We start from the raw sequence: 26,076 nt of genomic DNA, 5'->3' as shown, positions 1-26,076 counted from the left end.
AGGAGCCAAAGTTGTAAGGTGTAATATAGAAAAGAAACTTTTGAATTACATATTTTCACTCCAACGCGAGCTATTCGACCGAACTTGCTGGATGCAATATTCGCTTAATTCAGCGGCTAAGTAGGCGCGGCTAGCTGGTTCATAATTTCCGATATTCCAGCTATAAAAACGAGAAAAGTATGACTTTAACAAGTATAATTCCGGATTATTCAAATATTGGAAAATTACGCGTTTTAATCGCGTGAATTTTAAGCATCCGTGACACTTGCAAATTCTCTATAATTCTCTCCTATATATTTTTTTTCAAGAAATCAAAACTTTCATCATGATTATTTTATACAAAATAAACGTACCTCCCTATTTCGAATTCTCGTCTCTTCGCATCTTCCAATACACAGTTCCCTACATCTGTTGTAATAAAGGTGACGTCCGCCGAAGAGACACCGCCGCCTATAATCGAGCTGGGTCCGGCGAATCAAACCCTGCCGTTGAAGAGCGTCGCCTCGTTGCCCTGTCGCGCGGTTGGTACACCCACGCCGAGGGTTCACTGGCACAAGGAGGGTGTGCTCGTACGTCAAGGCGGCCGGATCACGATGGCCATCAACGGCACGTTGTTCATCGACGATCTGCACACCAACGATTCCGGGCTGTACACCTGCATCGCCTCGTCCGAATCCGGCAACACCTCGTGGTCGGCCTACCTGCTGACGGTGAGTTCCGGCGCCAGTTTTCATCGCACGCCCGACGTGTCGGCGCTGCCGCAGAACCCGAGCAAGCCGCGAATAGTGAACGCCACCAGTAACTCGATCACTCTGACCTGGAGCCCGGGCCAAGAGGGTCAGAGCAAGATCATCGGCTACAATATCGAGTACTACAGCAGCAACCTAAACACCGGCTGGGTGGTGGCGGCCACGGGTGTCCTCGACGACATCTATACCGTGAGTATTACATCGTGGATCGGCGATGCTTGACCTCCTTTCCTTTTATAGTAGCTTACACTCCCCCGAGTCTCAACGATCTTTTCAAGTAGATATTTTCAGTTTCCCATCTTGTATCGCTTCGAAAGTGTATTTAGAACGTGAACTGCTGACGAAGGTAGTTTGCGACATCATGTGCGGTGTTGAAAAACGGATCTATAAACATAAATTGTGTTCACGTTATATCGCAGTTAAAAATTTAATATCAAAGTTCTATATACGCTGGAACTACGATCTAATAAGAGGACCAAGAGAGGCGGCTAATCCTACAAAGAAGCGGTCAACTGCGTCTAGAGATACTTTAATATTCTATATCAAACATCTCGTATACGTTGAACTTTGTTACCATATACAGTATAATGCTTTTGAGCAACCTTTGAAAAGAGAATAAATTAGTATCTTCAAAGATAAGTGACGTGACATAAAAAAATGAATATTCGCGGTAGCCAATAAAAAAAGCGGTATAAAATGTACTAAAACATGTCTTTGTGTATAATATAGAGATTTTTTAACTTTATTTCTTCATATAAATTCATCCACTATTTAAATTCATTTTTTCACTTTTTTTTTTATTATCGATCTAACAAGTTTTCTGCTTCAACTTATCAACAGGTGACAGATTTAAGGCCGGAGACCAATTACGTTTTCCTAGTACGGGCGGAAAATAGCCACGGGCTCTCGCTACCCGGACCATTGTCGGACGTGGTGCAAACTACTAACGTAAATCAACATACGGTACCACAAGTGGAACTGACTCGTGCCAGAGATCGGTTGAACAGCGAGATTTTACATCTCAAAGAGGTGCAACCGTCGACTAGCACTAGCGTCAAAATTATGTGGGACGTAAGTGTCGCTTGAAATTTCCCGTGTCGTTCTGCCTACATCAACAGCACAACGCAACAATGTACAGGAATATCGCGGAAATTGCGCTAAAGCTTGAAAATTTTTAAAAATAAATGTTTACCTGTGTAAAAATATTGCAAAATATTTTGTTATATTTTGCATATATATCTTACAAAATATTTTGTTTGTTAAAAAAAAATATAGTTTATTTTTTAAGGGTATTTTAGTTTAGTAGAGAATTAATTTAACATTTATTCGATATAAATCTCTCTTATAAAAAAAATAGAAACTAAATTTAATATTAATTAATAATTAAACAATTTTATGCAATTTTTTCTTTATTTAAACTATATTAAAAATTTTTTCCTGAGAGAGAAAATATCCGACATTTGAGATATATTCCGACGCGACAATTAGAATTGGAAAACATTCCAATAACAACAGCAAGAATTAAAATAACACACTACAATCTAAATTTTAGATTCTCGGCGCGGCGGATTTAGTGGAGGGTCTTTATATACGGTATCGCGAGGTTTCCGAGAAACCAGAATATCAGATGGTTACGGTGCTCAATGCCGGCGCCACCAGTTACGTGCTCACCAATTTAAAGAAGTATACGCGATACGAATTCTTCCTGGTCCCGTTCTACAAGATAATCGAGGGTCGACCGAGCAACGTGAAACTGGTCACCACTCTGGAGGATATGCCCTCGGGCGCTCCCGAGAACGTTCACGTAGGGATGATAAATATGACCTCGGCGTTCGTTCGGTGGTCGCCGCCGCCGAAGAACACTCAAAACGGTCAATTGATCGGTTACAGGGTAAAAATTCTTTCTTTAAAAGATATGTCGCGAGAATTATTCTTCTCTTTATTTAATCTAACTGTCAATATTCATATTTGTCCAATTTAGATTCAGATCAAGAGCAATAGCAGTAACAAAATCCTCGGTCAAATGTCCCTGAACGCGTCAACTACGTCGGTGATCATCAACAGTCTGACTACTGGCAGTTTATACACGGCGCGCGTTGCTGGACAAACTCGCGTCGGGCTCGGTCCCTACTCCAGTCCAACACTGTTGAACATGGATCCGGGACAACTGACGCAGTTACCACCCCGAACCGATCCCAGTCACGGAGGCGCGTCCGTCGTCGGAGAAACGTGGTTTCTCGTGCTCATGATAACGACGATATTCATCGTTGTCGTCGTGTTGTTGCTAGCCGCGCTGTACGTGAGACGCAGGCAAGCGATGAGCAAGCAATTGGGTCACTTGAACGTACCCGTGGGTACCGCAAACGATATATGTCAATTAAACAAGGATACGCTCTGGCTGGAGCGCGGTTGGCGTCCTACCAATACACTCCAGGCTGCCAACGACAAGGATTGCGAGACCAAGTTGCTCAACAATCAACATATGCTCACGGCCGGTATAATGGGTATGACTGGCTCGGAGTACGCCGAGGTAAATCTAACAACGTTTTATAACACGCGGAAGCAAATGCAGGCACCGCCACCGGAACCGTACGCTACCACGACTCTGTGCGTGGGTAGTCGTAATTCGGACTCGATCGAAACGAGCTGTCAGAAGTCGAACTCTAGCGACTCGTGTCTAAAACCCGATTATTCGAGTCTGGACTCGAATCAGGAGCCTAACAAATCCACGGTATCGCCGAGTAGCGATAACATGAGTGGCGGCGACGCTACCTACGCGGACGAGAATCTAGAAATACAGAGGAGGCAGTACAGAATAGCGGGACCAACGAGCAGCGACGTGCCTCAGACGAGTATGCCGATGCCCAACTGGTGCGACATGTTACCTCCACCACCCGAGCATCCGCCTCCGCTCGGTACGTCAATGGCCACCGGCCGAATGCAACAGCAGCATCCGCAACAACAGCAAGTGCCGTTCAGTCCGCATCTCGGCAAGAGAAGCGTTCAAAACGACCTGGATCATTGCGGTAGTTCTGGTGCTGGCTCGGGCAATCTACAGAGTCCACCTACTCCGCCCATCAGAGTAACCAACAGCTTCAGTCCGTCACCGACACCATGGAACAGTGGTGGGCAGAGTCAACAACACTCTGAACCCGGGGTTCTCCCGGTATCCGGCAATCTACAGGTGTCACAAGGAAGATACACGACGCTACCGCCGCAGACTAATCCGCCGCCGTTGCCCTCGTTCCCGCAGACTTTCAATCATTACGACTACAAGAATCAGGAGAATGAGTACGAGAGCGGTTCCGTCATTTACGGTCATCATCATCAAAACGGTCTATCGGACGACTACGGGGTCCGCGAATCCGCGTTTGCGCGCTCCTCCAATCAACAACAGTCGCATCTGACGCCGTCGTCCGTGAACGAGGAGCTCTATCGGCACAGGGATGATATGTTTCACAATGACAATCTTTATCAGCCCGAAAACGACGAGTGGGACAGGAAGTCGTGCGACTCCAACACGCATTCGGACGCATGTTGCTCGTGCTCGGAATCGAGTTGCCTCTACGCCGATACCGTGCAGTACAACACGCAACAATACGGTACCGCATGCGGCCACGGTAGCAGCAGGACAACGGGTTCCCGAAGCAGGAGTAACAGGAGTCCGCGAAGGAGAAACAGAACGGCCTCGCCTACGTACAGTAGCGACAGCAATTACTCTTGCATCCCTTCGAGACAGTGCGGAAGCATGAATTCGCAGGAAAGGTTGAGGCATAATCGTAGTAAAGGTAACGAAAAAAACTAAAAAAATAAAAATTTGTCGACTTAAAAATTGTATCTCTAAATTTGTATGTCTTGACTGTTGTATTTCTTTCGTTCCTCAGACAAGTTACCTGGCTTTTCGAGAACGAGTGGTTATAGCCAGCACAATTCTTCGGCCTCGAATACGATGAGTAGTACGGGCAGTCAACGATACAATAAGCTAAATAGTATCTTCGCAAGCGGCAATAACCCGATCGTTCCAACGGAGTCTAGTCGACTGGGTGATCACCGTGAGAGCTAAATTCTGCCTGAACGTATAACAAGTATAGGACGTGCCTGAACGAACGGCCTTCGATCACAACGAACGATCGTAGTCTGCATTACGGGAGGCCGTTACGCAGTCAGCAAACTTGTCGCGGATGCTCGTCGAGCTACTGTAAGCGCGCCTTTATATATATATATATATATATAATATATATATATAAATATATATATATATATATATATATATATATATATGTATATATATAGTTGACGGCCCGCAAGCCGATGTACTCTGATTTAATTTGTTGATTATATATACAAGCTCATGAAAGTGAGTTCGGTAACAAAGTTGCGGGGCGAATCTCGCGCTTTTCTGTGTACCATCGCGTTACATAATATTAAGAAGGTTTGATAGATTTCGCAAAGTAATTAGTAAGTATTCCATGACTGAGAACGCTTACGTTTAGCCGATTATATGCGGCGGTAGCTTAAGCTCGTAGAATAACCCTATGTTCGTACGAAGCGCAATAACTGTCTTCTATCGCGGAAGCAACACAATCTCGACACTTGGAGATTCCAAAATAAAAACCCCGTGATTGACACTCGCGACGCTTTTCATTAACGCTTTAACGCCGGTATAACCCGTTATATACATGACGTTTTCGATCGTTTTGTATTCAGTATTGGGCTACAAAGGGGCTTTCAGAAAAAAAGAGGATCACAACGCGACGCTTAATTTTATTTCTTTTTCACACAGATTTACTGCCAAACAGACTGATGAAAAAGTTTTACTGAACTTTACTCGTATTTGCTTTAAGTCTCATTTTATATAACGCTGCAAAATGAAAACGATCACAACTTTCGAGCGATATTATGGAGAAAAAAGAGAGGAAAAAAAAAGTTGTGCGATATTTTCATTGCAAATTGTGGTTTGCTGTCGCGTCATGTTCCTCGAACGAAGATTCAATCCCCAAGCTGCCAGACCGGTCTAAATATTCCAGTCGGTACTTTTTAAACTTTATTATACTTTTGACTGCTATATACTGCCATTCCCGTTGACGTAGCTCGCGCATCACGTTAAGGTACTCTACTATTTTAATTAAGTTATCTCTTAAATATAACTCTAAAAGTCATATTTTAACTCGCGAATATCTACGACCTACAAATGGTCTCGCGCGACCGGTTTCCGGTTTAATATCAGCGTATGAATATCGCAATCTGACATTTCAAAGTTTTTTTATATGACAATAGCATAATCGGAGAGAAAAATACGTGGGTGGAAATTTCATGGCGTAACGGGGCTTGTTACTTGAACGCGAATAAAGAAAGGCGCGTACGAATCAAACAAACGCAGTTTATCAGTATTTTACTAATTGTCGAAATTTATTCGCGAGAAGACGGGCTTAAAATAATTTCAATTTAGTTTCATATACTAATGAAACAGAATTAAGCTTCTTGCAGAAGTGTAAAGTATATTCTTGTAAAAAATAACATTTTTGATTAAAAAAAAAAATTATGATTAAAAAAATTGATTAAAGTTGTTGAAACAATCGCAAAGAAATGCTTCGAGACTAATTCTTTAAGAAGAGACTAATAAATAATGAGTATACATTTTTATACGTAATTGTATGGAGATTAATATTACAAAAATGAAATTATTTCAAAGATTCTTTGAATGATTCTTAAAACAATATGATTTTGTGATTTCTTTGTGTACGAAAATAAAATAATTCACACAAAAGTCCCGAAAGCAATCAAACGAATAATCTATTATATGCAAGATTAAATCGATCGACTGTATTTGCTTGTTGTTGGCGTGGAATAATCCTTTCGTTACGATTACAGTTTTTATCAAAATTGTTCACTTCCTGCAAACGAAGTAATATCTTTTTATCATGCGAGACTCAAACGTATTATAACGCAACTTGTAGTATACAGCAATCACTTATATTCATATTCCATTTAAATGGTATATAATTTATAAACGAGTTCCTTCGATTCTGACCGAACGTTTCTCATTCACGTGTTTTGACAATTGAAAACTCAGAATCAAACGATCGCGTTTAATACGGCTAAATGCGGAATGTGAAGCTGGCAAGCCTCTATTGTCTTTCTTAATTTGAACAATTAGAGGGGGGTGCGATTACAGTCGTGGTTCTTGGTGAAACACGGGTGAAACCTTAATGGATAGGCGAGCATATAATCGTCGTAGCGAAAGGATTAACGTGTCGTGCTCGCACATTGATCATACAAAGCGTGGCATTTATTTTCGACAGCCTGTCCTGGCTACGCGCGACAAATGAAACATTATTTTGGATATAACGTTCCTAAATCTTAAGGCGACCCTGGGGAGGGGGTTAATTTCCACGAAGAGGGGCGACGTATATAAATCTTCCAAAACGAACGCACGTAGTAATACGTTTTTAACGAAACGAAGTAACAATAAACGCGTAATATATATATATTATATATATATTATCATATCAGACACACTCGCAAACGGTCTCTTGTATAAACTGTACAAAGTTATTCTAACGAGATTAGTCATTAGTTATTAATTTATACGCCGTATCGACTAAAATCCGTATTACGTAAGCGACAGAAAGAGAAAGAGAGAGAGACAGAGACATGTAAGGTGTTTCGTGTACTCTGTTCATTACACACGCACGCAACACAATCTGATATATAAAATTGAAAGCTAGAAATGTGCGTTTCGAAGCTGTACTGCCGATGCAAAGTGCGTTAATATTTTCGAACGCGTACCTGATTCCGATTTTATCGGATGTTTCCGTCGTCGCGGTCTAATTTTTCTCGTGGAATAAATAATTATACATAAGTGCGGATCATAAATTTAAATACCATACGTTCACAAAAAAGTCTATTACTAATATTATTATATTATCAAAGGTTTTAGAGGAGATTGTAAGAATAAAAATATGGAAAGTAGTTAGTAGAATACTTGTGAAATAATGAAAGCAATACTTGTAACATGATTTGCAAGTAATTTTTAAATTCTTACACTTTAAAAAATATTTCTTAGGCCTTTTCCGCGTTTATTTTTTTAGCTTTCTTTGCGATCTGTGAGTCTTTAGATCGAAAACGCAACGAAATACATTTGCATTCGTAGTGAAAGCACATTTGCATAGGGATTTAAAAAATTGTATACTATTAAGATCGTGAAATTATATTACTGTATGTACCCTCGTCTTTCTCCCCTTTGAAACGCACATTTTTAATAAGAAAGAGAGAAAGTATGTTGCGTTTATTCGCAGAATTTACCATGTCGCATTTACATTACGGATGATTCGAATCAGTGTTTCTCGCATTATATTTCGATTGAACGAATCTAGAAAGGAGCTATATAAATCTGTGGCTAAATATGTTATGCAGTGAATAAAACATTTTATATATTACAAGAAAATTGTCGCAAGAATTTTGTTTTTAACGAACAAATTTGCATATATGCAAATATTTATCAAGAATGCGACTGAGAATGCATGCATGTTAAGTACTCCACATTTAACATTTACTGACGACACAGCATTTCCTGAATGTGCCGCATAATTCTTCTATACGAATATAATTATTCGAGAAGACAGAGAGAAAAAAATTATAAATTTTAAGTATAAAATCAAAATGCTAAATATGTCTACGTTTAATGCTCTTCACAATATGGCCAATTATTTATATCATCGGCTAATTTTCAGAAAAAAACACTGTTTCGAAACACCCGTTTAATCCGTGATCCGCGTTTTTTATTATGTATATATTTAACCGAGATATTTTGTACGCATTTTTTTAAAGAAATCTCGTTGAGATTTGGATCTTCTTAATTTTGCGACAGTATATTGCGCGGAGCGATGAGATTCTCCAATAATTCTGTTGATCTTTTTCCTCCACGTAATGACGTGTCGCGATGAAACAAGCGAGAATGTAGCTTTGTATGCGAATGTATGCGACTTATTAATTACGACTTTCAATTAAGTAATAAGTAGCGTTATCATAAGGAGCTTACATGTAACTCGTTCAGTGACGCGTGGTAAATCGCTCAAATTTGTTATATATATACATATATATATATACACACGCAATACAATATTATAGTTTCACTCGGTTCGCGAATCGAACATGCTGCCTGAATAAAAAATTATCTCGTGCGACAGATACTACTCACTCGGATACTTGACAAACCACTGCCATGTGTATAAATTCCATAAAAAAAAAGAAAAAGCAAAAAGGTTTCACATACACAGGAATTGCGATCTCGAAAATGGTCGAGGCACGAAGAAGAGAGAAAGAGAAAGAAGTAATTAAAAGTTCTAGCAGAGATATCGAATTAAATTTATTAACTCAGAGAGTTGAACTTAAGGTCTATCTAGTGATATACGACTATATAGCGATGTAAGTCCCGATGTGTATAAATTTACTCACATGTACCGCGATTGTGCACGCGAATAAATTTATATTCAGTAAAAAAAAGTCCATCCAAAAAGCGCAGATGAAGAAAATAAGTAACGAGTAGAGAGATTGAGGATATCATCTCGATACAATTTTAGGCTAATGAAAAAAGAAAGAAAAGCAAGTCGAGACTATTCTAGCTAGAAGGAAGCATCTCAGTAAACGTAATTAGGTAGGATGCGTATTTTAAGTATTTCCGTCGTCAGGTACGAGTTCGCGCGATCATCAGCGGAGAGTTAAATCGCGAGAGAAGAGAGATGTCGAGATAGCTTCGGCGCTTCTCTAAGACGTGTCAATGCTTCGTCTTTTCTCTTCTTGTTCTCGCGAGAAGAGATCTTCCTCGAGAGACAACTGCGTCCGTCAAGGTACGGGTTCATCAGAGATGATTTACCACATCCAAGAAAAACAGATGGCTATAGTTTATAGCTGCAAACAGTTGAGCTGAGGTGGATCCGCAGCTTCCAGATAAAGTTCGCGCGAACTCGGATCGGCGCGTCGCGCGATGCAGCTGCATCGAGGAAGGATTAATTAACAACATTGCGCATAAACATATATCTCTCTTCGATGGCTAACAGAATTGTGACCCTTTCGGAAAGCGCCAGCGTAATTCTCTCCATTCCTAAATGATCGTGATTCAAGCCAACAAACGTATCTGCCAAACCATCGTATCAATGCGCGAAGGAACGAAAAAGATAACGTATTATTTTTATATAATTTGTCATCTTTGTATTATTGTTACGATGGTTGAGAAGGGGACTTGTATAAAAAATACGGTAGATTGTAACTTCGGTGAAAAGTTGCGCACACGACTCGCGTCAACACGGAAAACACATACACACATGTATTAACATACACGCGACATAACACAACAAATTCGAGCAGATTCTTATTTGTCAGTAGAATTGCCATCACACAGATAGGAGAAGAATGCATTTAACGTTAGGGCGAAACTGCGATAATTCGCATTTGTAGCGATATCGAGTCATTTCTGTGCGATAATCGTTCTCTGGACTTCAAATGTAAAGATGATCGAGACTACCGAATATTAACTAATTAGGACTATTGTTAATTGTATCTAAATGGATCTCTTTTTCCAATTAAAAATCTCGAGAGTACTTGAAACTTATCAAAAAGTACTTCAAATCCAGATCGATATCTTTTTGATGAAAATTTCGAGAGAGCTATTACTTCAAAAGTAAAACCTTCAAGCTTTGCTTGTTAAGGAACATTAAAGACGAAGATCTAATTTTATTTCTAAAAGAAGATGCCACGTTTATTTCACAAAGAGCACATTCTTAAAATAAGTCTAAAAAAGATAGAATGAGAAAATTAAATCAATTAAAACACCTGTTATTTGGCATTGGTGCACTGTAATTAATTGGAAATCTATACTCGTCATTACTTATTTGAAGTGCATAGAATCCTCCACGAAATGCGAAATACCAGATTGTAAAAAGATTGTAACTCTTAGATTGTGTCAGACTCGCTAATGACACTCTTTTATCGGGCTAACAATGTTTCATCGATAAATGATGTCTGGCACTCAGAGGGTTAATTAGACTGTTAGAGAGCTAGAGCTACGTAAAAATAATCCATATCATTAAGAACACAAAATAGTGATTTTTTTTGTATCGGAGGCACTGAGAGAGAAAGAAAAAGAAATGCAAGCTATTTCTCTCTCTTTCTCTATGGATTGCGCTTTACGGGCTGCATATGTGTGTGATTACGATACATTCTACATACACATGTAAAGGGGTCCGCGAAAACGCGTATTTAGCTCAATCTTTCCTTTTTATATTTTGTAAATACAGCAGATATATAAAAATAATAAAAGTGGTGAACATTTTTATATAGTTAATTTTATAATTTATTTACTATACGCGAAAGAGAGAAACAAGAGGAGGAAGTCTCTCTTCATCGACCATCATCGCACGAATGAAAGAGGATAGGGACGTATACATATTTTACAGAAACACTCGTTACACACACATATACATACACATAGAGACATACACGCGCACGATTGTAGATAATTTGTAACAGTTGCTATTGTCAAGTACCACATACACGTATAAAGCGACATATGCTGATATATATCATTACGTATTATACTGATAACGATTAATAAAAGGTAATGTTGAAAATTGAAGCGTCGTCCATGCTGTATTGTTTATTTCTTCTCCTTCAATATAATAGCAAAGAAATCTAGTAACTCTCTAAAATAATCGATGTGTGAACGATGTATAAATATATAAATCCTATATTAACTTTGATAAAGTCAATCTTATTTCTTAATTTATGAATACTTACTTAAAAATGCAGTAATAAATTGATATTTGCATAAGAATTGCACATTTTAACAAATAATAAACTTAATTTATTATTTGTAAACATAGAATATAATAATGCATTTTAAGTATATAGATTTAATTCGCGTCGATTATCGGTGTTTTTTTTATGTTCAAGATCTTAATTTTGTTTTGCAAAAATAGATGCAGTTTTCCCAGAACTTGTAAAACTGCAATTAACCACATCCACCCTTTTTACAACAAGAACGTTTTGGAGGCCGATATCCGCGAGAATTGTCACCCATTAAAGGACTATACTCTGCAAATGGAGTATGAAAATCATATTATTTAATTCCATGTGTGCAATCGTTATTTGATCACAAACACGGGTTTCATTTATCCTAAAGATGTAATTTATGAGATATAAAAAATAAATGTTACCTGATTTAAATGCATTTGATTTTGTTCCACTTGTACTAGGTGTATCGTCATCCTTTGAATTACCTAGCTTGGTACCCACATTTTTATTTTCCAATAATTTTAAAACCTTCTGTCTCTTCTTCTCTTTCTCCTAAGTAAAAAATGTTCAAAAATCTATACTTCAACAATATCAGTACAATAAAATTTCTCTTAATATCAAATAGCCCTTAATAAGACATACCTCTTCCTCTTTAATTTGTGCCAAGGCACAATTTTTGTTGTATATTTCTTGCATCTTCTGTCGCGATAGTTCTACATTAGCCGACAGTTGTGGTAAGTCATCAGTCTCTAGACAAATGTAACATGTTAGATAAATTTATATTGACTAAATTACATGTTACCTATTATGTAAAAATTTCTACTTTATAAATTATATCGCTCTCACTTTTGCCAAATGCAACATTATCCTGATTTTTTTTAAGTCTCCAGCTCTTATACCTCTTTTGAATATGTGGAAATGTGTAGCATAAAATAATTGCGAGACCTATAATATACCATCCTACGGAAGCTATTGGAGCCCAAACTGGAACACATAAAAAAATGTTTTAATTATTTCGCAATATATACGCGCAATAAAAAAATAAAAACGTCACAGAAATGTCAACAAGAGAGTGTGAAGCAATTAATGTTAGTCGAAATTTTCGTGTATTATTGATACATACTCATTTGAAAATAGCTTGGACTGTCGACGTACTCCATATTTCTTTCTACGTATTTATAATAAAATTATTCAAAACATTAACTGACAATAATCTACATGTCACGATCTGCTATACAATCAGTTCCTCTTTCACTTCTCCCACTTTTTCAAACAATCACTGGGTGCGTTCGAAAACCTACCAGAAATCGAGCACCATTCAATGAACCAATCGAGACAAAGAAATCTTTGCTCTTGATTGGTCAATTAAACGTTACTTCACTGTATGGATAGGATTCGAACACACCTAGTTTTCCAAAGTCTGAATTTTACGTGCGAAATTATCTTAAATGAGTAATTAGCAACATTAAATACTTCGAATAAATTTGAGATATAAAGTATATAAACTATTAAATTTTAATCTTTAAAAACGATGGCTATATAGATTATATTTAACGTAGAAATAATTTTCTTAAAAAAATTGTTTACATATCGCAATACTTTCAATAAAATTGCAAACTACTTTTTCTTTAAAAAAAAAAGGGGGAAAGAGGGGACAAAAAATTCTCTTCTAGTTTAAATTTTTGTTAATTGTATAAAAGAGCAATCATGTAATAAACATTATGTGTGTATATAACATATTAATAATTAAAAATTAGAAGAGAACAATTTTTTGTTTTTTAGAAAAAGTAGTTTGCGATTTTATTAAAAGTACTACGATATTATTATTATTATACTATTATTTAGGTCAAATAAATTTAATCGGGAATATTTACATATTATATGAATTCAATATCCATATTTTTCATTAAGACTTGTTCTGCCATCTCCGGATTGATCTTGCGGTGGTAACCATGTAGAATAATCGCTCGAGTGAACGTCTTGATCATATTGCTTCTTCATACTTTTTGATTTTTCTGATTTTTTATCTTTTCTTCGTTTCTTATCATCTCCAATATTCGTTTTTCGTTGATTCGTTTCAATGTCAACGTCTTTCAAAGTACATAGTCTGTCGTCAGTCTTGGAATCTTGCAATTTTATTTCCTTGGATGATGTAGATTTTTTGGTATCACATTCTTCTTTTTCTTTTAAATTATCTTCGTTTTCTTCATCTTCCTCTTCTTCTACATCATCTGTAGTATTATTACTATCTAAAGTTGACAATTGTACTGTTGCAAAATCATCTTTGTTCTGAAAAAATATATACTTTGATTACAATCCAAGAAAATAATAAGAAATATTTTTTATTTAAAAAAAAATAATAAAATAGATACTTACCTTTGCTTCAAAAAGTTGTTTTCTTTTTTCAAGTTGGGAGATTTTCTTTACAGAAATTTTTGACTTTTGTTGCAGATCATCCTTTTTACTTTCTTCCTGAACTTGGCTAACAAGAGGCGGCAAATTGGCCGGTTTTGTAAGATTTATTAATTTAACTAAACTTAATTCTTCTTTACGCAGGTTTTGCAATTCCATCTTCATTTTTATTATATCGGTTTTATTCAAAGAAGATGTATTTAAATTAGACATAAAAGCATCCAAAGAGTCCTCGTTGGATTCTGTTGTTTTGGCATTGCTTTCTTGTGCTTCTTTTAAACGATTAGTCAGATGCGAAATTTTATTCATGATCTCACCATGTTTTTCAGTCTGAAATATAATACATGTTTAATTTAAAAAAATTTATATATAAATATATGTATATATTAGATTTTAGATCAATAAACAAAAAAAAATAAAATGGCATTACCAATGAATTATAAGTCTCAATTTTTTCTTCAAATTTTCCAGCTTGTTTCATTCTTTGCTCGCGCTTCCTTTCTATTGTTCCGGTTCGATCCAAAAAGTTATCTTCGTCTGAATCATAATAATCTTCCTCTTCCCAATTTTTTGTTTTTTTTCTTCGACTCTCTGAAATCAATATTAGTATCAATAATTAAATGTAAAACATTAAATAAATTTGCATATACAAAAATAATATTAAAAAATGGCATTATTTATAATATATACATATACATATATTACCATGATTAGCTTGTCTCAATAATCCGTGTCTATCCAAGATTCTGCAGGCTTCCAAAGCGCATTGAACAACGGATTCTTTCTTCTTTCCTTTAACAAGAGCTTCCGCTTTTATGGGACGACCGCCGAAACATTCTTTAGGCAGACTGAAATTTATTTTATTTTTATATGATATACAAAAGAAAGCTAAAGTATAATATATTTAAATATAATTTTAGAGCAACATTGTTCAAGAAATAAGCTTATTTAATTATATTAACTTATGTAATTTAACTCATGTATATATATGTATATATATATAACTAACTTACTTTATCCAACATAAAAATTGGCCTATCCCTTTTTCCTCAACTTGATATTGCAAATCATATCCCTCTCTTTCAAACCATCCTCTCAATGTTTTCTTCGGATCGTCTAAATATAATTCCTCATCTGCCATAGAAGCATAAGGATTTTCTGTCAGATCTGTTTCCTCATCAGCATCTTCTCCCATTCCCCAATCAATACCCTCACTTTCTGCTGCTTGTTTTGCTCTCTCTTCAGCTTCTTCTTCCTCTTGTTGTCTAATCTTTCGTTCTTGCAATTCTTCCAATCTCTTTTCCTATCGATAGATAAGAAAAAATATGTTTAATAAAATATATACTTGCTTAATAAAAAAGTTATGTTTAAATATATATGTTTAATAGAACAGATGTGTATAAGAAACTTGTACTTTCACTGATAATATAAAAGTAATAATTAGTATTAAATTATAACTAATTTATTATTAACAATTACATCTAAATAAAAATTACAAACCTTTAATTGAGTAACCGACAGTTCAGATTCCTCTTCTCGATCATCTAGTGGAGCTTGTAATATATATTTTCTCTGACTACAACCAAATTTAATCATATGACCATCGTGTAATCGAACATAGGTTCTTGATTTTATACGATGTCCATTCCAAAATGTACCATGTGTGCTCTCCAAATCATACAAATAAAAACCTTTAGAGTTCTTCTCGTCTTCTGTTGCTCTGTATTGAATAATTGCATGATATCTTGAGATAGTCGGATGAGCAAGGGACATATTGCAAGCAGGTAATCTGCCTATTACATAAAAACTGTTCTCAGTTAAATCAATCTTCTCTAAAATTACACCAGATTTCAGAACTTCTAACTTATATTCCTCTGTCGGTTTTCCACCCCACTTTGGTTCCAAATATGGTACAGAAATGTTTTTTGTATCATTTTGTAAGACATTCTCTTCTGCAGAACTCTTTAAAATTGGCTTGTCAATTGGCTTATCTTTAATGTCTTCTTGCAAACAAATAGTTTCAGTCGTTTCATCATGCACAGATTCAGAAGAAGGAGGATTTATATTATCATTCATTATTCGAAATTTTCCAATCTTACCCCGCTTTGGGCCAATCAATAAAAGCGGTTTTTTAAATCCTGATTCTTTGCAAGTGTCACTTGTTCCATTTGGGGAAGATTCAGACATACTTTCTGTTTGTAATTTTTCAGCGTTTGATTCAGTGTCTGCTAATGATTCAGATATCATTCCACTGTTACTTATGTCAGCACTAACAGCAATTGTAGAAGTATTCTTGGGAAGAGAAATTACAGAATCACTTTCCTGTTCATTTGCTTGCATAATTAAAATCTTGTCAAACTTTACTGCTGAGGAATAATCAGGTACTACAATTTTGTATTATTATCAATCAGAATTCGTATTCACTTTTATAAAACTCTTTTAGTGTTTATGTTCAGATATTGTAGTCATGTTGCTTTGCATGATCAATTAATTATTCTTATAGAGTAGATTAAATTAGATGTTTACTAAAAAGTGTTATCAGATTTATCTTCCCTTTCTTCTTTCCTTTATAAATAATTATGTTCGTCCACTGAGCTAATATATTACATAATTTACTACGTAATTGTTATAATACAATTTACTATGTAAATTAAAATTCTTACAAAAACGTCTTGTTTATTTATTTCTTGCTTAGAGAAAATTTCACAGATAATAAGGTTAGATCGCCAATTATGAAATCTTCTTTAGTATCGGCATCTACAATAACTCTGTCAATAACTGAGAGAATCTCTGCAATAGCATTTTTAATCGATTATCACGGACTTTTATTTTTTTACGCGGCGCTAATAATTATCGCGTAAATTTTGCTTTCTATATGTGTATGTGAAAATATTTAAATAATAACATATACATATTTATAAATATCTATCAGAGAGAAACCTGAGAGCGGCCGCGTGTACTAGTGCGCCCCCTGACAAAGTGGACATAAACTACGTCGTGACGCTCGGTAATTTGACTACTGTTGTATATATACAAGTAGTCAAAATCATAAGAATTTTTATATAAGCAAAGATTACATTTAAAAATAATTCTAGTTTCGTCCTAAAAACTTATTTTAAATTTAAATATTATTTTTTCAAAAAAACAAAATTTTAAATATAAAAAAATAGATATACATGATTTAACAGATATTTAAATAATAATTTAACTCATTTAAAAATCGAGATATATGTATCGAGATAATAATATAGTAAATTGAAATAATACATCGTCGCTGAAATCGTTACATTATGATTGCCGTATAATATTAGTTTAATAATATAGGTATGTGTGTATTTATGTGTATTTTAATTTATTTAATTAAAATATACATATTATAAACGCACGTGGCACGCGCGGGTGATCACACATTTGTTCAAGTTCCTCTGAAAATCTGCTCTCTATACGATTTTCTTTTAACTTGAGATAAATTATTATAACACTTCTCATTAACATTTCTTTCTCATCTCTAATTGCGCCATAAATTTTTTATTTGCGTATTTTCTTACAAAATACTTGGTATCATTATCTCTACGATGTAACAAATGATAAATGTACGAGCGCACAAAGTAGATTTTCAATCTTTGCTTATACTGTTGCATATATAATTTGTCAACAGATGAATGCTATATATTGAAGTTACGCCTCATTATATTTTTTCTCATATTTGCTCTAACGCAATCATCTAAAATTTATCTACACGTATATTGTATATTATATATATTCGCGTATAATGTATATATATATGTACATCTATTATTTCTATTTATATGTACAATGAAATCTATGTATATGGGCATGTATATGCACCAAAAAGAATAAATATTCTTAAAATAGATATTCACCCCACATTAGCTTTGCTAATATATATCTTTTACCTCAATTTCGTCTCTGTTTTTCAATTCATTTAAAGACAAATTTTCTTTTGTGCACGAATAAAATTTGTTTATACATTCGTGAGTGGTAACTATATGTAGGCACGTGTCGTTATCCTTTTCTTTCTCATTATTTTTGATATAGATTATAATTATTTTACAGTAACTATGCACTCTTTACTAACATTTTTTCTTATAAATATATAAGTCGGAAACAATTATACATATATATAATCTGCACAAACTTATCTACGAAAAATTGAATTAGATTTATAAGATAGTTATAGAATAAAGTTAGTTGATTCAATCTCGATAAATATATATGTATAATGTTTATATATATATATAAATAAACTTTATCGATTTAATTCAATTTTATTCCGTGTTATTTTTTCCTCTTTTTTCTTTTCATTAAAAATGTATAAATCCTAAACTTTCTATATCCAAAACTTAAATGTATTTTGCTCATATTTATCCTTGCCAATTTTCTACATATTCGTTTCTTTCAATATATGTAAAAGTATAATTCAGACAAGACAGAAAATATATAATATACATTTGTTTATAAATCAACATCGAATAATGGCTTTTTATTATCAACTAAATATAAAGAAATGCCAAATGCAAAATTCTAACAAATATTACGTATTTCCTCTCTTATGTCTCAATAATCTTTTTATAGTAAATTATAAAAATTAAATGGATATTTATCCTGAATTATCTTTGTTTGTTTTCGCATATTTTGCGCAAGATAAAATGATAATAAAAGGCTGATGTAAGAAAATTGTATACTATTATTATATATACATAAAATTCTGATATATTAATATATTAATATTTTTATAAATTCTCTCTCTCTCTCTCTCTTACTTCTCTCCTTTCTCTCTCAGGTGACTTAATCATTAGATCACTAGTGTGAGATGGTATTTGCATGCATTTAAAATACAATTATACAATTGTAAAGAAAGAAATTTGAATTCCCTTAATCATTTTAACTGTTCTTTAAATATTCTATCTAAGTATAATCTAGATTTTTATATCGCACAGTCGTTTGATGCTTCATACAAAGTGGCCTCTATTTAAGATTGTGTCCAGAATTAATTTCGACATGTTAATCCGAATTTTTTCACATCAATAATGTACATATGAATTAATGATTTACGTTAATTTTTTATCTGCAAGTATTGTATATATCAACACACTCACAAATAATTAAAGATTGCCAATTATTATGTATATATATATATATATATATACACAATTATTATAATTGCATATTTCTAAATTCTTCAGTGACCACTCTGTACTAGGCCAAGGCAGATCAGTGTATGATTGCATAATCTACATACTAGAAAACAGTTTAATACTTAGCGATACTCTAAATACGGTGCTTTTATGAGTTAAACGCATGGGAATTCTTTCTGTGCCGCCATCGAAGACTATGATCATTAAGAGGAATTAATGGGGAGAAAAAACTATTTCTAGAAATACAAGTGTACAGTTACGGGCCGCATTCATATTCCATATTTATGCACTAATCTGGCCGCTTTATTCGTCTCTAATGTGACAATTGCAAACAATAGTTATTGAGAATGCTCAAATGGATGTGCATACGGGATATGCATACAAGCCCATGTCTTTATTTGCATCCGTATCTTCTTATTGTCAAGCTACTTTATGCAGATATCTATATTATACTTTCATATTTTCGTCCTATAGCGACATTTACTAAGTTCACCAAATATCAGAAAGCATAAGAAAGAATAGGCTATATTTTTCTTGTAGAATATCTAACTTACAGTATCGTTTTACAACTGTGTTTTCTATGTACCACATGTTTGATTCAAACGCAAGAAGATTGAAAAATTTACATTTAATAAATATAATCCATTAAATATATCCATTTAATAAAGATAAAAATGTAATTTGCTTTTAGAAATTGCTAAAGCACGTCTTTGTAAGCTACACCAAAAATTTCGATATGATCTCAAAAGTGGACTACTTCAGTTTTGTAATCCATTCTAAATGTTTTTTTTAATCAAAAAAATTAAAATAATTACATTTTATAAATAGAATGGGAGCATAGCAATTTTTTTATGAGAAAACTAATATTAACATGAAAAAGCTTGCAAAAGAATAGAAAAGAACAGAAATAATTTCAATAATAATACAAATTAGTATCCAAATCAATCATAATTCAATAAAATAATAGTGAACAATAATTGTGACACAAACAAATGAGAATTTGTGAAACTAAAGCATAATAAATTTTAAAATATGTACTTAAATAATTGTACAATAATTTTACATATGATTAATCTATGCGTGTATTGTAAAAAAGAAAATAATATTAATTTAAAGCTCAAGCTCCATTCATAAAAAATTAAGAGAAAAAATATACACAATTTTAAAAATAAGTAAGGACATTTCAAAGAGACGTATGTAACATACATGCAAGAATTATCCCATGATAAGAGACAATTTACAAAATAGTAAAGAAAATAAGGGTAAGAGTGAATCATACCCTAAAAATACTCAAATATTTCCATAAAAGAAAAACTAATAATTCTCGTTAATCTTACTTTCCAAGACGTTTAATGCGAGATCGCGTGCTCAGTGATCGAGCACTGGGATTGTATGGTGATTTGACCCTCTTAGCTATACCAGAAGTGGAATTTGTAGTCGACGGATTAATGGTCGCGCAAGTACTCACGCTTCCACTGTTACTATTCGCTTGTTTAAGTTTATTGGATGACAACGAGGAAGACCTGACTCTACTAGATTGTAACGATCCACCGTTTGCAGACTGTTGCTTCAACTTGTTCGGTAAGGATAATCGATTTTGCTTCACTACTCCATACTGGTGAACCAATTGTGCAGATATCGTATTACCAACGATGTCTACATTACGCGAACGTAGCGTTTTCACAGGTGTTGCCGCCATTGTGTCTGATCTATATACATAAAATAAAAAATGTAATGTTTGGTACAAGTTTATCAAACACATTTAAACAAATTGAACCATATAAGTCTCTAACGTATAAGACGGGCAACAAGAGCCAAATCGCGGATGACAATGCGTTATCCTAACGAAACTAAATCATTTTTCGTTAGAATTAAATACCGGTGCACAAGGCACCAAATTTTTTACTTGGACACGGCCAAGATTTTAAATATGAAATAATCTCATATTTTGAGATTTAATTTCAATACCCCTTTAACCCCCCTTCCCGATTCAGCGATTTTCGGATCTATATTTTTCTCTTGCATTCATTTATTTATTTTCCGTAGGGGGGTTAAAGGGGTATTGAAATTAAATCTCAAAATATGAGATTATTTCATATTTAAAATCTTGGCCGTGTCCAAGTAAAAAATTTGGTGCCTTGTGCACCGGTATTTAATTTTAACGAAAAATTATTTAGTTTCGTTAGGATAACGCATTGTCATCCGCGATTTGGCTCTTGTTGCCCGTCTTATACGTTAAATTTATATTTATATTACAGAGCCTTGTTAAAACTCTTATACATATAAGTCTCATTCAATTGCAATTATTAATTTTCAATATAAATTAACAATATTTGCAATATAGTTTTATAAAACTACTCAACTTTATTTAAATGTATCATGCGAAAATTTTTTAAATAAAAAAAATTAACTAACCTTAACCATCGCTGTGGCATCGTCGTATCTGAAGGACTGACAATCGTTACCGTCCTATTTAATGTCCTTCTGTCGTTACAATTGTTTGCTCGATTGCTTCTACCTTGGTCCCAATCTCTCAGAAAACTACCTCTCAGTTGTTGCAATTTCGAACCGTTGATAGATGGCCTCCTAATGGTTTTAACAGGTGTGGCCTTCTTTGCTAAACTTCTACGTTGGAACGACGAGGAGAGCGTCGTCGTAGTAGCACCGTTCAACGATAATGTCGAATCCGGTCGTCTGTCCGACGTGGGCCAACTTAGCCGACCGCTCGCATTTTCCGTCTGATTGGCCGGATCGTTCTCATCTGTAGGATTCTGCCGTCGATCCTCGGACCGCGTTCTCCTCTTCGCGCACGGTTCCTGCTGTGCGCAATCATTTTCAACTCCAGTCGATGCTACCGATGTCTGCGTGATCGTGCTGTGCCTGCGTTTACAGTTAGTATCTCCCCGTTTTGACGTGTTCTTCGTTGTCTCTTCCGCTGACGCAGCATTTCCCATAACGGGCGGTTTCGATACTCTACTGTATCGAGACTTTACGCTCACATAAGTTTTGGAATCCGGAGTCTGTACGAAAGCATTCTGAGCTTGCGAGTTCAGACTGTGTCGACGCTTTATTGTTCTAACGTCCGTCCTCGTAGCAGGAAATAAAGAATGTTGTTGCTTGTGCCTCGATCCATTTAAAACACCATTTCTCATTTCACCACTATCGAAACTCTTGCTTTTGACAGGAACAATACCGCCACTCCGGCGTAATCTGCTTAAAAGAGGAGCTGGTTGGATTGCTTCCTCTTTCACGTCAGAAAATGTATTTTGTCGCGTCACATGAGATACTCCTGTCTCGTTTACCACTTCCTTAAGCTCGGTAAACTTGTTCGATTTTAAGTTAGACTGGATGAAAGTCTGTGTATTATCAATCTTCGTCTTTTCATTTTCGTTCTGTTCAGTTACTTGCTTCTTTTCAAAATTTTCTAATTTATCGAGAATTGTTTCATCCGTTACTTTATCTTCCGATTCTCCGGTTTCTTCTGGCATTTGGCTAGAAGAGATTTCGGCAACCTGGATACTCTCGCCAACATCGGTAGCCTCGATACTTATATCCTTCGCAGTATCCGGTGATTCCGTAGAAATATCGGTCTCTGGCGAAGTTGATTTTTCAGGGTACGAAACTGTTTGCGGTTGTAACATCGGATTGACGATCTCCTCACTGCCATTTGACGAGTCCGGTTGCTTGGCATCGATATCGGGATTCGCGGAAAAGCTTGGCGGCGGTGTCGGTATGCACGGTGATGGATGCACTTTCGAATTGGCTTTCTCGATATTTTCGGAAGGTATCGTTGTAGATGGCGTGTGTGTTCCATGATGTATGACACGATCCTTCTTTTGATTAAACAATACCTTTAACAGAAAAAAATGCTTTAGCTGAAGTATAACAGTTTCACGTTTTATAAATAACTTTTTGCAAATACTTTTATTCCAAATTTAACAAAGAAAATTTTTCAATTTTAATTTCATTGTAAAACCTTTATATGTGTTATTGTAATTTACATTTGATTAGATTTTAAAAATATTAAAAAATGTAAGAGTATATGTATATTCACCTCACTGCGACATGGCCCTGATGGATCTAACATTAATGTCACAACACTGGTATTATCTGCCCGTAACCTAGTTGATGACCACCTCTCCAATGCACGATCCACAAGACTTTTTGAGGGATTTATCCACATTTGTAAATCAGCCTATCAAAAAAATGTATATACATTAATTATATATATATAACTTGTTTTATATTTGTTAATACTTTAATAACTGTACATATAATTAATAATATAAAAGACTTACACCATTGCCAGTCTGCTGTGATGCTATTAAATGTTTCTCATTATGTCTATCTGTAGCTTGAACAATCGCTACAGCAGCTTGTGGCGACAACATATTCCATAAACCATCCGTACCAAAAATGAGACAACGATGTGATTTGACATCAACTGGAATAACTTTGACATCTGGTTCGGGAGAGACGACGAAAGTGTTTAATTCAGAATTGTAACTCCACAAGTCACCTAAAACAAATTTTTCGTTAGATTCCTTTGCATCTGCACAAAATATCATTTTTTTTTAAAGATATTCAATGTACTTACCCAAAGATCTGGCTACCGCAAGAAATGGAATTTCATCCATGTGAGTAGATCTTCGAACTGGACCCTTATGGCCTATACGAGGTCGATTCCACACAACTCTTGGCACACCGGATTTACTAACCACTTTTCCTCCCGACTCCTGTATACGTGTCATCTCTGGTCCACTCTCTGGTTTGTGATCTTTTGTCAAAGCTTTTGCTCGCCATTGAGGATCACTCTCCACTTGATAGCCTAATATAATAGCGGAATCTCCCACATGACCTATGTAAATCTTGCCTTTCCGTATGAATGCAATGCTGGCAGTTGTGCCAGCTGTGGATGGTAGTCCAGATGCGGTTCTCGGCCATTTATCTGTTTGAAAAACAAAGCCCAAGTCAAGATATATATCAACTATAACATTAAGTCTGTTCTTTTCAACTGAACCAGCCCAGTTTATATTTTTTACTCTGCATTATAAGGAAAGAGATAAACTCTGAAGTAACGCAACCAATTCAACTGAACAGAACAGACCTCTAGTTATAATATATAGATAAATCTAGATTCCTAGCGACCAAGGTCGCCGAGAACGCAACGTTAACATATCTGATTAAGCATTATACACGGCGCGCGCGCGCGCGACGATACCGCCGCGGAATCGCCGCGATTCAGATTCGCGATGAGGCAACGCATCATTTATCCCACCGCTTCTTGAACTCGAATTTCCAGGTTAGCTCGCGAAGATTACATAACCTAAACCCCTAACCTAATCAGGCCTAGTTGCGGCAATATGGTGGGGGAAATACGCGGGACGACGATAAAAATTCTCGATCGCGGAATCGCCGCTGCGGGGGATAATTTTTTTTTTTTTTTTGCAACAGTGCTCTCGCGGTCGACGAGTTCCAGGTTGGCTCGCGGCAAAAAAAAATTCAAAAGATCGTAGTGCGCGCGAACGAGACGCAAAATAACTTCTCTCCCTCCCTCTTTCCTTACCGAGCTCCCGCCACATCGCGTAGTGTGTGTTCATGTATCCGTCCCTGATAGCTCGCAGCACATCCTCGTCCCGATCGCTCCAGAAGTTCTTCTGCTTCACAATACTGTCCATGAGATGTTCCTTGGCAAAGGTCGCGGCTTCCCCGCCCCCGTGGCCATCGAATATCCCGAAGAACGCGTACTCCAGGTCCTTGTCGTCCGGTGTCGGTTGGAACGCCACGCAGAACATGTCCTCCATGTATTTGCGACCGCCCTGATTACAGTGGCCGGTCACCCGTAGATTAACACCGATACTCAGCGGCATCGCGACTGATCTCGGACACGATCCGTGTTGTTAACCGACGACGACGAGGACGTACGTCGCCGAGATACCCGTCCGACTGTCTAAACACAACGCGTTTGTTTAAGCACTCTCTCTCACTTGGCACGTACAACAAACACCGAACGGAAGCCTCGCATTTACTGGGCAGGTCCGCGCGCGCAGCTCCGAACGATAGAGAGAGAGAGAGAGAGAAAGAGAGGGAAACGCTGACGTTGCGGTCGACAACGGCGCGCGAGGTGAGGGAGGGGGGAGGATCGGCCAATGGCAGCGGCGCGCTGGCGCAGGAGTGGGGGAACCTTTCTCCCTCCTCCCTCACTTGACGGCGACCTCGCGTCGCACACACACGCGCGCGCGCATTCCCTCTTCGCTCTTCGTTCCGCGCGGTTCTCCGGGACGATTTCACCGACATGATATCCCAGCGTTTCTCGAGAATCGGCTAAAGCGGAAGATTTTGGAATGTACACGCGCGTGTTTTTCGAACACGTCTCGATCCTATCATTACGAATGATCGCACGGACGCTTTTGAATTTCGCCCGCGCGCTTTTTATCACGCGTGAGAGGGAGCGAGAAAGGGAGAGGAAGACGGCGATTTTCTCGTCATACCATGACCGTTTTATAAAGAAACGGGTATTGTTAGCGAAGGATATAAAACGCGGATATATATACGTTCTCTCACGCTCAAGGCTCGAAAGAGCCTTGAAAGTTTTAGCTGTACGAGATGGCGATTGGGAATAGACGGACGGAGAAATAAATATCGATGCGGATACTTTAAGGTACCTTTAAAGCTGGATGTCTCCCGCGACAATATATTTCCAGTTTACTTTCTCATTTATGTCCAATTACTTGGTTCGCCACGTGCTTCCTCCCCCTCTAGCGATCCTCTAATTGGTCGCGGTAAGACGGCGAGTTAGAAATGCGCTTTACCGAAGATAAACAAGGAGATAAGAGCGCGTTTCTGAAGTTTGCGAAGTTCGCGGCCGTTAGACTTCGTTTACAACGATGTATATAAAAGGACAATGCGAGCGGAGTTTATTTTCATGCTTATGAAAAAGTTTATGACAAATAAAACGTGAAAGA

The 26,076-nt window shown here is 36.2% G+C and overlaps 4 protein-coding genes and 1 long non-coding RNA gene across 5 annotated transcripts in view; 1 reads left to right on the top strand and 4 right to left on the bottom strand.

Moving 5' to 3' along the window:
- LOC114938300 (uncharacterized) overlaps positions 1–1,154 on the bottom strand; it is a 53,859-nt gene extending 52,705 nt beyond the window's left edge. Inside the window, exon 1 of the long non-coding RNA XR_003821046.2 lies at positions 354–1,154. This is a non-coding gene — a long non-coding RNA (uncharacterized LOC114938300). The remainder of the gene's footprint in view (positions 1–353) is intronic.
- LOC114938296 (roundabout homolog 2) overlaps positions 1–11,382 on the top strand; it is a 101,714-nt gene extending 90,332 nt beyond the window's left edge. The window contains exons 7-11 of the mRNA XM_029312170.2: positions 423–938; positions 1,590–1,820; positions 2,302–2,640; positions 2,731–4,537; positions 4,634–11,382. Coding sequence (XP_029168003.1) covers positions 423–938; positions 1,590–1,820; positions 2,302–2,640; positions 2,731–4,537; positions 4,634–4,812 — 3,072 coding nt within the window. The 3' untranslated portion in view covers positions 4,813–11,382. The remainder of the gene's footprint in view (positions 1–422; positions 939–1,589; positions 1,821–2,301; positions 2,641–2,730; positions 4,538–4,633) is intronic.
- A 6-nt stretch (positions 11,383–11,388) lies between these two features.
- LOC114938299 (uncharacterized) lies at positions 11,389–12,823 on the bottom strand. The gene is made up of 5 exons (XM_085481206.1): positions 12,664–12,823; positions 12,387–12,524; positions 12,183–12,289; positions 11,963–12,092; positions 11,389–11,840 (listed from the first exon to the last, which is right to left on the bottom strand). Exons 1-5 carry the CDS (start codon positions 12,698–12,700, stop codon positions 11,758–11,760), a joined length of 495 nt encoding a protein of 164 aa, XP_085337332.1. The 5' UTR covers positions 12,701–12,823; the 3' UTR covers positions 11,389–11,757.
- A 554-nt stretch (positions 12,824–13,377) lies between these two features.
- On the bottom strand, positions 13,378–16,999 carry LOC114938148 (kanadaptin). The gene is made up of 6 exons (XM_029311922.2): positions 15,453–16,999; positions 14,966–15,255; positions 14,658–14,800; positions 14,383–14,543; positions 13,917–14,282; positions 13,378–13,829 (listed from the first exon to the last, which is right to left on the bottom strand). The coding sequence occupies exons 1-6, from the start codon at positions 16,290–16,292 to the stop codon at positions 13,428–13,430; spliced, it is 2,202 nt and encodes a 733-aa protein (XP_029167755.2). The 5' UTR covers positions 16,293–16,999; the 3' UTR covers positions 13,378–13,427.
- A 1,643-nt stretch (positions 17,000–18,642) lies between these two features.
- On the bottom strand, positions 18,643–25,116 carry Pp2C1 (protein phosphatase 2C). Its single transcript, XM_029312016.2, has 6 exons — positions 24,678–25,116; positions 23,709–24,059; positions 23,410–23,630; positions 23,166–23,306; positions 21,527–22,962; positions 18,643–20,820 (listed from the first exon to the last, which is right to left on the bottom strand). Exons 1-6 carry the CDS (start codon positions 24,979–24,981, stop codon positions 20,445–20,447), a joined length of 2,829 nt encoding a protein of 942 aa, XP_029167849.2. The 5' UTR covers positions 24,982–25,116; the 3' UTR covers positions 18,643–20,444.
- Between the last annotated feature and the right edge of the window lie 960 nt (positions 25,117–26,076).

This window comes from Nylanderia fulva, unplaced genomic scaffold (assembly GCF_048542155.1).
Source record: "Nylanderia fulva isolate GAGA-0341 unplaced genomic scaffold, ASM4854215v1 Scaffold17, whole genome shotgun sequence".
Lineage (NCBI taxonomy): Eukaryota > Metazoa > Arthropoda > Insecta > Hymenoptera > Formicidae > Nylanderia > Nylanderia fulva.
This window is presented reverse-complemented; position numbering and strand designations above follow the sequence as displayed.

Bases quoted from the DNA above. Each gene is read 5' to 3' on its own strand.
- LOC114938299 (XM_085481206.1), bottom strand. From the start codon at position 12,700: ATGGAGTACGTCGACAGTCCAAGCTATTTTCAAATGA. The intron at 12,290-12,386 runs GTGAGAGCGATA...ACATTTGTCTAG, and splicing joins TAATGTTGCATTTGGCAAAA to AGACTGATGACTTACCACAA. The intron at 12,093-12,182 runs GTATGTCTTATT...TTTTTTACTTAG, and splicing joins CACAAATTAAAGAGGAAGAG to GAGAAAGAGAAGAAGAGACA.
- LOC114938148 (XM_029311922.2), bottom strand. From the start codon at position 16,292: ATGCAAGCAAATGAACAGGAAAGTGATTCTGTAATTTCTCTTCCCAAG. The intron at 14,544-14,657 runs GTAATATATGTA...TATTGATTTCAG, and splicing joins ATTGAGACAAGCTAATCATG to AGAGTCGAAGAAAAAAAACA. The intron at 13,830-13,916 runs GTAAGTATCTAT...ATATTTTTTCAG, and splicing joins AACAACTTTTTGAAGCAAAG to AACAAAGATGATTTTGCAAC.
- Pp2C1 (XM_029312016.2), bottom strand. From the start codon at position 24,981: ATGCCGCTGAGTATCGGTGTTAATCTACGGGTGACCGGCCACTGTAAT. The intron at 23,631-23,708 runs GTAAGTACATTG...AATTTGTTTTAG, and splicing joins TGCGGTAGCCAGATCTTTGG to GTGACTTGTGGAGTTACAAT. The intron at 20,821-21,526 runs GTTAGTTAATTT...TTATGTATATAG, and splicing joins ATGCCACAGCGATGGTTAAG to ATCAGACACAATGGCGGCAA.